Genomic DNA, 13,065 nt, shown 5'->3' with positions numbered 1-13,065 from the left:
TACGGCTACGAATCAAACTCACATATTCCGTAATTTCAACAAACACATATTTCTTTTCAACAATAATTCTCTTATCATGAATTGATGCATATTTCTCAAAACATCTTTGATTAACAAAGTAAAGTCCGGTACTAGTGTCAAAAATAAGGGTTGACAGAGAATCGATAGTTTCATCAGAGAAAGTGAAATTTAGTGTATCTCTTCTTTGGGTTTGATTAGAACCTTCTCCTCTGGTGAAATTCCTATTATGCATGTTACTAGAATTTACGTAAGAACTCACAAATTCGAAAAAGAGTAGAAGAAACTTACACACGATGTTGTCCGTTGATATTCGAAATTCCTTTTTTGATGTGATGTTGAGACAAATCGTAAGAACCCTTTGAAGATTGGGTGGGATAGTATCAATTTTTGGTTTCGAACAGAAAACAAAATCAAAACATTGATCAATCTCTGATCTGGAATCAGGTTTTTCTCTTTCTTTCGAGCTGTTTGAAGTGAAGAGAATGAGAAAATAATTTTCATTCTTTGGTTTTATCATCAAAGTAGATGTCGATTCGAAATCAGTTCCACATGGATCGGTTCGATAATTAGTCCATGGATCTGAAACCCATTTTTTTAAGTGGACTAGTTGGCCCATATCTGAAAATATTCATAGGCACGAGATAGGCCAAATATTCCATGAATATTTTGAGTAATTTTTCATTACTAGTCATCTTATTTTCTCCAGACCCAGTATCTGTATATAAAAAATCATTGCTCGTACAAATATTAGAACTGGTATCATCAAAGTTTTGACAAGATTCAAAACTCATGTTATCAAGAGAAAAATCCATGCAGTAGTCATGCAGAAACTGACTTCTTTCATATATTGGTTCTTTAGGAGCTTGTTTGATAACTTCAAGTTCCAAAAGAAAACTATCCACATCATTTTGTAATTGCTGACTGTCACTGAGAATTTTACAGGTCCTTTTAAAAACTCATCTTCTTTTAACTCGTAAAGTTTAAGTTCTAAAGATAGATCACTGATTTTTTTTTTTCAATTTCAGCGAACTCATTGAGTTTTCGGCTTATTTTGTCTTTAGGATCTTCGGTGAGTCTGAGATATAATTGACAATCTTCTACATACCAAATTTCTTTGGAGCGTAGGGACTCGATAATTTCATTGTCTGTCTTTTACATTTTCTAGACAGAGCTTTAGAGATCTTGTAAGTACGTTTATAACTTAATAAGTTGGATCGCACCAAACATAGCTTGTTAGATCTTTTCGTGTTTGCCATCTCTGATACCAATTGAAAAGGCAAGGGTACCCAAATACACCATAATATTTTATTTATCAACTTATAAGTCCTCTACCGAATGTGATCGTCTATGGACAGAGTCGAGACAATACAACAAATTCAGTTCACACTTCGTGTGATCGTCTATGGGTACGAAATCGAGACAATACAACAACAAAGTCACTTGTGTGATTGACTATGGATACAAGACCAAGGCGATACGACAACAAAGTGTGCACTTGATCTAAATATGTCTTTAGATCCGAAGATGGTTCTAAAGATCCCGTTGCTACTTTGATCTAGTTTCAGCGAGCCTTTTCAGAAGAGAAGGTTCTCAAGAATAAACAAACCAGGTGCAATCAAAGTTTCAACAACCGTTAGTCAATCAAATCAATAATCAAAAACTAATAACACCGCAATTATCTAGTTTGCCACCAACGGTACTCGTAGAGCTTCTTGATCACACAGAAGTCTTTAAACGAGCGGTCCTAAGAGATTTCGCCTAATTAGGTTATTTCCTCTCCGAATAGACGGCTCCACCAGAAACTACAAGAAATGAAGTTTGCCTGGCTCTTAAGATAGTTTGTAAGAAATGCAAACTCAAGTATTTATATACCAAGGTTGTTTGGACACCAAGGAAATTTCAAATCGAAAATATTCCCAAGATATGCATTAAAGTACCTAAATTCGATTTTCCTATTTCCAATTAATGTTTACCAATATTTCCGAAAACTTTTATAGAAAACTTTCTATTATTAGTGTAGCACATTAACTAATAATATTTTCCATAGGATATGCTTTAATTGCTTGTAGTTAAAACATATATGATGAAAATCATAATTAAATGATTTTCACTTTTTCGGACCAGGGATCACCTTGAGTATCAAGGAACATCTTTGAAAAGTAAATGATAAGAGTTATGTACATGTTCAAATATGTCGACATCTGGAAGCTTCTCAACTTGACAAACTCAAAACCCTAATTCACACACACCATGAAGAAATATGTGAACCATTGTTATTGGTTTGTACATGGAACCGATTAAACCATCACTCCAAAGTATGTTGTGGCCGGTTATAACATGATTCCCAATATAGGTTGTAATCGGTTACACCTTGCTCCACAAAGTATCTTGTGACCGGTTATACCTTGCTTCCCGAGTTAGCTTGTGACCGGTTACACCTTGCTTCCCAAAGGTAGATTGTGATCGATTACAACTAACTTCCCAATTCATCTTGTGACCGGTTATACCTTGGTTACCAAAGTAACTTGTGACCGGTTACAACTTGCATTCCAATATAGCTTGTGATTGGTTACACCTTGATTTTCAATGTAGCTCATGACCGATTACAACTAGCTATATTATATAGGCTATGGCCGGTTATACCTCAAGTCTCAACAAAGTTAAGATGGGTTCTACCATAGTCATTTTCCATTGGTCATCCAAAAGATATTCAATGAATAACATGACCAATCATGATTTTCTTTCGATTATGAATACAAGTTCATACATCTACTTCCTTAAACTAATATAAAGATACATAGTTTTCTAGGTTGAAATCATACCTATATAATGCACACATAATCAAATAACTATATACAATAGATTATGTTGATGTCATATTTACGAAGTTCCAAAAGATAAGCGTTTATACTTCGTAATTTGTTTTCCTTGATACTTTGATCATACTGTTATGACCAAGTTTCATCACTAGAGTATTATATACAATATATACAGCTTCGCATGTTATGTTTTCAATATAGCACGACTTGAAAGATACGCTAGGATGGAAACAAGATCAAGTCAATATTACTAACCTCAAGTAGAAGGATGATGCCGTCGTTGTAGTCGTTACTTCTTCTCATTCTTCATGTCTTCGGAGTAATACTTGTACATCTCAACATTCCTAGACTTTCTAGTCTAACCTAAACGAAGTTGACTCTAGTATTTAATTAAGTGACTCTAGATGAATTTTGATGCTAAAATATGACAACCAAACTTGACATACCTACGCTTAGTGGGTTCAACCGAGCTATGCTTTAACAAATAGAAAATCCAACCTTCCCCAGTGGGAATCGATTACCCTACCTCCGCATGCACTACAAACGAAAGGGGATGTGTTATCTGCTGTAACAAGCCCCTCCTTATATGTGCTCTAAAACTATGGCCGGAGAGGACCTTGGAGGTCTAAATGTTGGATTTCCATAAAATAAACAAGGTAGTAAACAGAAGCCAATAAAAGGTTAGAAGATAAAGAGTAGTGAATGCGGACTGATAGGGAAGGAGTGACTACTACCCACAACATGAAAAGTTATGCAGAGATAAAGTTAGGGACCATATACATATTTGAAAGGTCTTTGAAAAAGGAGGACACACTCTAAAAAGAAAGGCTATGAAGGTCACATCCTACCGCTATGACTATCATTATCATTGAATATGTTGGTGTTTCTAATCTAAGAAATTTTAGAACGAAGGGAATTAATTCAATATCTACTTCCATAAATGTAAAGAGAGAAAATCTTTGCTAGGATTTGTCTCACTAGAGATGGCTATAATGTACTGTATATAATGTTAGCTATCATGATCCTAGTTAGCAATTCGGGATTCGGCAAATGTACGGAACGGCAAACGTACGAGTATTATACGGTTTTGTAAAATCCAGATTCGGTCCAAAATTCGGTCAACGGGACGTGATTCGTCAGTAATTCGGAACGGCATACGTACGTGTATAATTCGATTTATAAATGTGAGTTCGGCTCTGAAAATTCGGTATCTATATATAACAAATAATTTGTATTTATAAGGTCATAGACCAATTTTTATGCACATGTGTGAGTTATTTATAGAAAAAATAAATTTAATATGATGATATTAATAATATATACAACATTAATTATTCAAGAGGACGTCGTATGGTGGTTTAGATGTTTGGTTAGTGAGTTTGAGATCTCTCTCACCTTCACCTTCAAATCTCTTCAGTCGTTTTTGTTTCATAAAAATTACAACACTTTTAATATTCGGTCGTGTACGCTCGGGAGACAGTAAAGCCCAAAAAATGGAGTCTTTGAAAAGTAAAAGCTAAAGAATTTATGGCGAATTAAGCGGACGTATCACTCGGGATACGTAAAATTCGTGAACGGTTCGCGAATAATCCGGGAATGCCACATAATACGCGACTTGGGTTCGGAGTTGCAAACGTACGCGAATAAGACGGTAAAATTCGTGATACGGCAAAATTCGTGAATGATTCGCGAATCATTCGCGAACTTACTAACTAGGATCATGATAAAAGCCGAGAGGAAATGAAAAAAAGGTTTCTTCACCATGTTGATTTGCCATAGAAGCGTTACATACAATTTGGTTGTAGTCTTTACTACACAGTACCCTTCTTAACTTATTTTTAGGAACTTGGAATTAAAATGATAAAACAGCTCAATCCCCATAATTCATCAAACTTCAAAGCATTTTTAGGTATATGTTTTAATCACATCCATTCACTTCCACAAAGTCCCACCCCAAAACAACTAAGAAAAGAAACACTAAAAGCAGCTTTAGAACATCATAATTATTTGGTACCTTTGAGAAGTTATAGGCGCAAGGAATTATGGGAGCTAGACTATAAACAAAAAATATAATCGTCTTACAGCATTAAAGACGAATCGACTGGTATCATTAATATATATATGGCTAATTCATATATAAGCTTAATATTTCACTCATATACTTGCAAGGTTAACACTTTGTGTTAACAACACTTTGTGGTTTGACGTTTTTTTTAGGATGTAAAAAAATATAGGATAAGAAAAATACATATTGGGAACCCTTCAAAAACCGGGTCTCAAAAGCTACGATTGTTTGTACCTAAGACTAGTCGCGGAGCATTGGTAGGCCTTTCGTCTGTCCAGGCTCCTCCTTTCAGGAGAAACAGAGTTGAATATTAAACCACACCGCTGTCAACTGGAGCAGCAAAAAGACTGAAGTTAGGGAACATTTCCTATCTACTTGATATGATATCAGAATCTTTTCATTCTGAGTGGAAACTAACCTTAAAATAGTTACAATAGAAACTGCACATAATACAAAATTTAGGGCTAAAGGAGAACCTCGTGTCAAAAAAGAGATAGTTGGGGTTTTCTAGTCCTAATAAATAGATAACATTTCCTTTTTGTTAAATATGATAGTGATTACAACGCATCTGCATTCATCATGACTACATAATCAAAAATAAATATAGCAACAGTACCAGCACTCACCTCATTCTGCATTTTTCACATCATGACTATCCTCATGAATCACATCATAAGCTTTACGTGACTGCTTCTGGCTTGGTGACATGACAGTAGGACTGCCCCCGCAAGCTTCAACAAGGCCCACAGGCTTATCTCCACCATTTACCTCTTCCGAACTAACAGCTTCTCCATTTCCAGAGGTAGAAGCCGGGTCAGAAACATGCCGTGTTGATATACCTGTAGTTGATGTTGAAGCTCCAGATACCGCATTCCCAGTTCGGCCTTCAGCCTCTGGGGGACCCTTGGTGGTGAAAGTAGAGGAACTTTCTCTCCCACTACTGCTAGTGGGATTACTGGAGGTCGTCAGCCACATAAATTTTAAATTATGGCCCTGCAAGCATTTACCGTTTGTAAATGCCTTCTCAGCCGATCGACGTGTTGTAAAAGTTATACGAGCTGAGCGACTGTCAGATAGCTCAGGATTTGCAGAATCATTACAATGTTCAAAATCCTCTACCTCAACTGTAGAGAGATCACCAAATGATGAAAAATGCTCCTTCAATACAGCAACCTAGAAACATAAAAACGTCAGCTTGAGGTGGCATTCTTGCATAGTCTAATAAGCAAAGATTTTCCAAGAAGGCGACGAGAAAAAATGAAAACATGACGAACAAATATGGAGAATATTCAATTATATATTGGGGATTAAAAATGAAAAAAGAACTAGAGGCAATCGGAGATAATAGTCGTCAAAGTGCATCGTCCACAAATTTGATGGATCACACTAGAGGTGACCTCAAAGGTCACAAGCAAGTGCTATTTGCTTCTAGGAGGAGAAAAGTACATAGGGTATCCCAACAGGCTATTAACCTGGTTTATAGGTCAACATATGCCATCTTTATGTAGGCACCGTGTATAAGCTACTGTGAATTATAGGAATATAGGAGCTCTTGTAACATTCTATACTTGTCATATGAGATTATCAAGGACGTTTATAAATCTGAATGCTAAGAAATGTGGCAAGTGACGCTGGAATTCTAAAAGCGATACAAGGCGTCGAAAGCAGTGTGGATTTCAAACGCCTTTCAATCGAGAGAATGACAGAATGGAGGGTTCTGATGGCCTGCACCGATTAGATTATGAAGGAAGTTTATAGATCTGAATGTAAAGAAACGTGGCAAGTGACACTGGAATTCTAAAAGCGACGCAACGCATCGAAAGCAGTTTGGACTGCAGACGCCCTTCAATCGAGAGAATCACCAAATGGAGGGTTCTGATGCCCTGCACACAACTTAAATCATAACCAATTGACAATTGACCTACACTTTACTGTTTTACCCCTAACTACCATATTTTTGAATATTTGTAGTGTCAACCAGTGCACAATGCTCTTATCCAGCTTTTGTAGTTCATCCATTAAAGGGATCACTAGAAGCATGCATCACCGACCTTTCCTGTCATGCAATGCATCTATGTCTCTAAGTTCTCAGTTATGTCGGCAGTATCAGATAGGCACACGTGGCCTTAATTAGCATTTGTGGCTGATAGCTTTGGAATAAAGACAGACTGACGAATGCAAAGAGAAACTTACATTTGCCAAATCAGCAGGAACAGGCGGAAGAATTCGAAAGGTAGTAGGACGATTGTCCAATTTGAATCTATTCGCTGAAAAAGAACTCCCTCCTGCCACTGATGGATGACTTGTTGGCAACAACGTCCTTGGTGACTGCACCGCGGCAGGTGAGATTATTTTAGAACTAGGAAATGAAAGATTCTCCCCAAGACTGTTCATATCTTGAGACTTGTCAACTCCTGGCTTCAACATAGCTTTACTAGAATTCGTTGAGTGTGGAGTTACAGATTTTACAATATCAGTCGCTGCTCCCACTTGCTGTTTCTTACCTATTTGCTGGGCTGTTGCTTCACCTTTCACTACAACGGCCTGCATGAACTCGTGATCAGGATTTTAGGATTGCATATACAAAGATGTTCACACATTTTATTTTTATAAAATACAGCTTAGGGTCCTATATTCTCATGTATTTATAAGCAATGGGCCAACAATTATAACGATTGACGAAGGTAGTCGCAGAAGTTTATCCCTTTTTACCAAAAAAAGTGAATAACAGTGATAACGTAAGGTTTGAACCAGAAAAATTATATGTGGAAGGCGAGCATTACTTTTTTCTCAAGCTTATCCAACTGGCGCCGGAAGTCATTCCGCTTCTGATCCAGCATTTCCTGCTTTAGACGCAGTTGTTCCTTCAAAAGTTCCAAGCTCTCCAGCTTCGTCTGTGATGGTATGTCCTTGGAACCATTTGTTACTGCATTAACAGCTACCGGTACTGAAGTATCAGGCACAGACATGGCACCAACCTTCAGTGCTACAGCCGGGAGATTCTCCTTTCCTCTGTCAGTACTAGATGATCGAGGAGGACCAGAAGCACCTACGAGACCATAGGGAGCCATAGATGTGGTATTACCAACACCAACACCGTTTTCAGGAATACTATCTCGGTTAGCCCACCATAGTTTGATGAAGCGATTACCCATTACAGCATCAGGTGCCTTGAGGGCAGATTCTGCCTCTTTTCTTGTAGAAAACTGGACAAAAGCCCGCTCGCTGTTAAGCGGTATATAAATATCGATAACCTCCCCAAACTTTTGAAAATGTGAAAGGAGGGAATCCTTTTTGTTACTTTTAAGGGGAATACCATTAACAAATAGGGTGCGCTGAGCTTTCTGAGAGGCTCTCTCTGTAACACGGGTAGGATCAGATTGCTGCCTTGACGTAGAAGCACAAATCTTTACTTTTGAACCAACATCCTTGGGAATAGTCCATTTTCTTTGACGAACACTACCTGAACCACCAGGTAGTAACCCCTCCACCTGATCTTCTTTTGCTTCACTTCCAAGATACCCTGAGGAAGCTGCTGCACTTTCATTCTTACCCGACACTTCCGCTTTATTTCCAGAACTCCCGATCCAGCCCCAAACAGAAGAATTGGTACCCTGTAAACCATCAGAAGAGGTAATATTTCTCCCTATGAAGTCACTACTAACACTGTCAGATAATGTAAAATTTCGGCGATCTGACGGATCGGTATTCCATAAAGCTTCAGCCTCATTACTTTTTGGCGAAGAAAGCCTCAGGAATGAACTTGATGCTTCAAGAGAACTATTATTCCACAACGGCTGATCGGGATCATACAAATCAGCCTCCCCTGCACTAGAGGAAACAGGTAACACCCCATTCATGCCCAGCCCATTTCCATTTGTCCCGGGAATGCTACTTTTACCATGTAAACCCTTGCTACTTGATGACAGGTTTGAAGCACCACTGACTGTAGGTAACGCTCCTGATCCAGTAGGTTTTCCTAAATGGCATGCACTTGGAACCGAAACAGGGAGGTTGAACTGTGAAAGACTCTGCAATTAGTCGAAGAAAATTACTAGCAAGTTTCAAGAACCCATTAGCATAAATATAAACTGACCATCTTTTGAAGGCCAAACGTAAAAACTTGAGACACATTTAAGCAATTTCCTGGGAGCAACCCGTTTAATTACATTTGTTTAAATTTTTTCTGCTACGAACAAGGGTGAATCTAGCTGACCCTGATACCTGGGTACTCCGAGAGATCAACATGTACTAATTGCAAGGCCTGAAATCCCCGAAAGGGTGTAATGACAAAGATTGCAGGCTATGATTAGATATTCAGCATATCCAGCCAACAATTGGCTGTTGTTAAACCAAGACAAATAAGTCCCCCAGAATCTAATCTACTTATCAAAGTTTTTGCAACATAAATTACGAATTTAGACATTGAACCACGGATCTCCCAGGCATTGTTTAGTTCACTTGGATCTTTTCCGAAACAAACGAATGACCAGGTGAATACAAAGTATTCGCATTGAAAGGAATGTTCAAAGAAAATACCTGGACATCTTCGACGACGATTCTGTTTACACCATGCTCCATCGGGCACATATCGCCTCTCAGACAAAATCCACGCTCCTCAAAATCTCTACACCGCTGATGGGCTATACCAATATTAAGTGGAGGATTAATCGGCGCCCTAAGTGCTCCTTGCATAAGTGGATGAAGCGCATCCAGACCCCCATTGGGCATTCCAGGAATTAACCCAAATGCACCCCAAGGTGCATTTTGTGTGGTTGCAGCACTTTGCAACCCCCTTCCTGCAAACAGACCAGATGTAGGTCCTTGTGCAGCTATTTGAGAAGCAAAATCAAGTGTGCCTACAGGGGTGAACCTTGGATCATGTTGGCTCCAGAGGCCAGAGGTCATTCCCCTTCCTCTACCACCGGGAAGACGATTTAACGACATGGACAGATCTGTGCGAGAACCACCCTCACCACGAAGTGCCTGGTTTACTCTGCCTCTCTGGTTTGATTCAAAATTACCTCGAGGTAAAGGTGCCAAGCCAAGACGCCTTTTCTCAGACCTCCCAGACTGATCAATCACCATAGAAGTTGGGTTATACTGTCCCTGGCTTCCACTTGATTGGGGATCATTCTCGCCGAACATGTGCCCATTGACAAAAGGTCTATTACGTTTTCTGTTTTGTCTTCTGAAAGGTTGATCTGGCACATCCTTCTCAGAAGACTCGGAACGTGTTTCCCGCCTCCGGTGTTTGTGGTTACGATCATCGTCGTCATCATCACTGATTTCATTCTCCTCGGAATCACTTTGACCAGAGGGAGAAAGCTCCTCTGTTTTTGAAAAAGATGTATTTAGTTCTACGGAAGCCACTCTAGCAATAGATGAAGATGATTTATCTCGCTCAAGGGAATTCAAACTCTTAGTTGATGATGCAATCGAATCATCTTCAAGGGCTTGGAACAAATTTGCAATGAAAGAATTTGTATCTGCACATAATTTGGTTGGAGTGGTGAATAGAAACAAAAGATGAATAATATTTTTGTTTGTGATAGAAGACAATCTAATTTGTATCTGTACATAATTTTGTTGGAGTGGTGAATAGAAACAAAAGATGAATAATATTTTTGTTTGTGATAGAAGACAATCTGCTTGCAGAATAAGTAATACGCATGTGCTTCGATACTTGCATACAAGATTACCCGGTTTTACACGATGATAAAAGCTACCTACAAACATACAAGAACTCAGGAATGTATCTTATAAAGCTAGATTTTCTACAAACTGAAAAGACTACTGAGAGGAAAAATGAAAAGGGATGATGTACACAGTTTAATTGGGTTTGGGTGGCCTACGGCAGTTCAGCTACATTTACTTAACAGTAGGACTAAAAGAACTTTACTGAAGAGTGCAATAGGAAAAACAAAATAGAAGACAAATCTTCTCAACCATAACATACCTTGACCAAGAAATTCCACTAAGTTCTCTGCACAAAGATTTTGTAGGTCTTTAATAGGTTTTTCCTTCTTCAACAATGCTACAACATACTTTGCAAGAATCAACGGATCAGCTTCTGTCCTGCAAAATCCATACAAAAATCACCAAATGGGACAGATACCAGACAATAGTAAAATTGTAGTTCTGCAAAGTCCATACAACAACCACAACAAGCATATGAAGTTAAATAACGTGATTTGTCCTGATTATGGAGGTAACTGTATCGTCCATGGTTTCGTCATAATTCTGGTCATTCTGCAAGCCTACTCACATCAGTTTCGAAAATTTCCTAAAACATGCATTGCAATTTTCTTTTTGAACATTACAAAATTTTATGTCTGTTCTTTTTAAGCTGCCTATTAATTTGCTAAAGTCGACATTTCTCTAAATCCCACCTATATTTGTTTCTCCTCACTACATAATTGTAACCCCTAAGAGAATTAATCCGATGAAACCACAAAAGGAACTAATTTTTTAGAAACCGACTATCACTATTTGAATACACGGCATAGAATATTAGCATATAGACCAAGTAATTGATTCTATCCACAATCAAACAATGTGCATAAACGGGGATATCAATGTCACTTGAGGAAAGTGAACCTAATTATACTAAACCTCAAGTGCATTGTTCTGGTCCATATAAACTTAAATTCAATTTCATTTCCAGAGAAATAATGTTGTACGCTGTAGAAGGCATCCCCTTTCAAACTCTATGGTACAGAATTCTTCTACTCGCGAAAATCCTAAATAGGGGCATAGTGTTTTTCATGTACAACAGTTCAGCATAGATTCAAAATACAGTGGACAGAGATTTTAAAACTTCGATTCAGCTCAGTAATGAGGATACCAAAGGAAAATCAGTAGTGAAATGCAACACCTAACTCAAAATAAACATTAAATGAATTGATATGTTTCAGATGTAAAACGAATTTCCAATTCAAGAACAACGAAATTCGATCCTACATATCTCAAGGTAGAATGTTCTTATCAGAATAAAAATCCAAAATTATAAAAACAAAATTTAGGGTTTCTATAAAAATAGAAGGGTTGTGAAAAAGAGGGAAAGGAGAAAAAGAAGACTTACAAGGGTTGAAGATTCTTCACAAGATACCTAGTTAAAGAAGATTCATCAAACTTCATATTCTATAATTATTATCACTCTTCTTCATACCGAGCGCTGAAGAAGAAGAAGAAGGGAACAAACAAATAGAAACCCTAAAACGCCATTAAGCCCGAACAAGGGCAGAACTGTAATTATCGGAAGGATCGAATGAGAACTTTAATCTACTCTGTAAAATGCTGTGTTTAGGGTTTTTCAACCTAATTCTCTCCCTCTCGTCGCTGTTGTTGTTGGTGTTGAGGAAAGCTGAGATGAGAAGCCAAATAGGATTCTTGTTATATGTTTTTTATATTAATTTTCTTTTTTTTTCTTTGTTACGAACTAAATTAAGAATTCCTTATCCGGGTTCTTTTTGACGAACAAAAGGGGTACATAATATTTTTTCGAATGACCATTCATTAAAACTTCGATAAATTAATGCGCGATAAATTAATAATTTTGTTAAAATAATTTTGTTAATAACCTCGCTGAATTTATAAGATAATAAAATTTTAAGTATCCAATAGTGTCCAACTGAAATATAAATTAAAAATCATTATAATAGCATTACGTGTGTTACTAAAATAAGATTCCAAATTTGTTTTTGTTTCTTGTTCACGTTTATGCAACACTGGACTTTATCTCTGATTTTCTTATAGTCCTTTGAGGAGTACCTTTTTCAAATTGTACGAGAAATCATTTAGCTTTGCTATTGATAAGATCGTCTCTTTATAACAAACTGGATTCGCTTGAGATGTATTCTGATGCACGCTTAATTGTATCGTTTTGTATGTTAAATTTTTATAGAAGACATTTTTGTGTTTCTCTCTAAGTCAAATTTGGATTGGAATGACTATACTCATACAATGCTTTTCGAATCTCGTTTGTCATCGTGGATTTTTTAATACCTTTGAGATGAGAATTATGAGCTAATCTGCTAATGTTACACTCTTCTTTTGTGTTTTTTTTTGTTTCTTTTAACATCAAAAGATATATAAATTTATGCACATAATATGCAATATACTATACTATATTATATTATGCCAAAAATTTATTACACA

General features: G+C 37.3%; 1 protein-coding gene across 3 annotated transcripts; it reads right to left on the bottom strand.

The window, feature by feature from the left end:
* Window positions 1-4,807: 4,807 nt before the first annotated feature.
* LOC113300133 (zinc finger CCCH domain-containing protein 41-like) lies at window positions 4,808-12,359 on the bottom strand. Of its 3 annotated transcripts, none has more exons than XM_026549321.1 (7): window positions 11,990-12,359; window positions 10,865-10,983; window positions 9,445-10,394; window positions 7,689-8,924; window positions 7,099-7,449; window positions 5,532-6,078; window positions 4,808-5,235 (listed from the first exon to the last, which is right to left on the bottom strand). In XM_026549321.1, the coding sequence occupies exons 1-6, from the start codon at window positions 12,043-12,045 to the stop codon at window positions 5,533-5,535; spliced, it is 3,258 nt and encodes a 1,085-aa protein (XP_026405106.1). In that variant the 5' UTR covers window positions 12,046-12,359; the 3' UTR covers window positions 4,808-5,235; window position 5,532. The 3 variants fall into 3 exon arrangements, with proteins under 3 accessions (XP_026405106.1, XP_026405104.1, XP_026405105.1); XM_026549319.1 differs by having other exon boundaries at window positions 7,689-8,936; window positions 11,990-12,358; XM_026549320.1 differs by lacking the exon at window positions 4,808-5,235 and having other exon boundaries at window positions 5,313-6,078; window positions 7,689-8,936; window positions 11,990-12,358.
* Window positions 12,360-13,065: the final 706 nt, after the last annotated feature.

The sequence above is a fragment of the Papaver somniferum genome, chromosome 7, assembly GCF_003573695.1.
Source record: "Papaver somniferum cultivar HN1 chromosome 7, ASM357369v1, whole genome shotgun sequence".
NCBI classification, from domain to species: domain Eukaryota; kingdom Viridiplantae; phylum Streptophyta; class Magnoliopsida; order Ranunculales; family Papaveraceae; genus Papaver; species Papaver somniferum.
This window is presented reverse-complemented; position numbering and strand designations above follow the sequence as displayed.

Excerpts from the sequence above, each read along its gene's own strand:
- LOC113300133 (XM_026549319.1), bottom strand. The coding sequence starts at position 12,045 with ATGAAGTTTGATGAATCTTCTTTAACTAGGTATCTTGTGAAGAATCTT. Across the intron at positions 10,984-11,989 it reads GTGAAGAATCTTCAACCCTT|GACAGAAGCTGATCCGTTGA; the intron begins GTAAGTCTTCTT and ends TGGATTTTGCAG. Across the intron at positions 7,450-7,688 it reads TGGATAAGCTTGAGAAAAAA|GCCGTTGTAGTGAAAGGTGA; the intron begins GTAATGCTCGCC and ends GAGTTCATGCAG.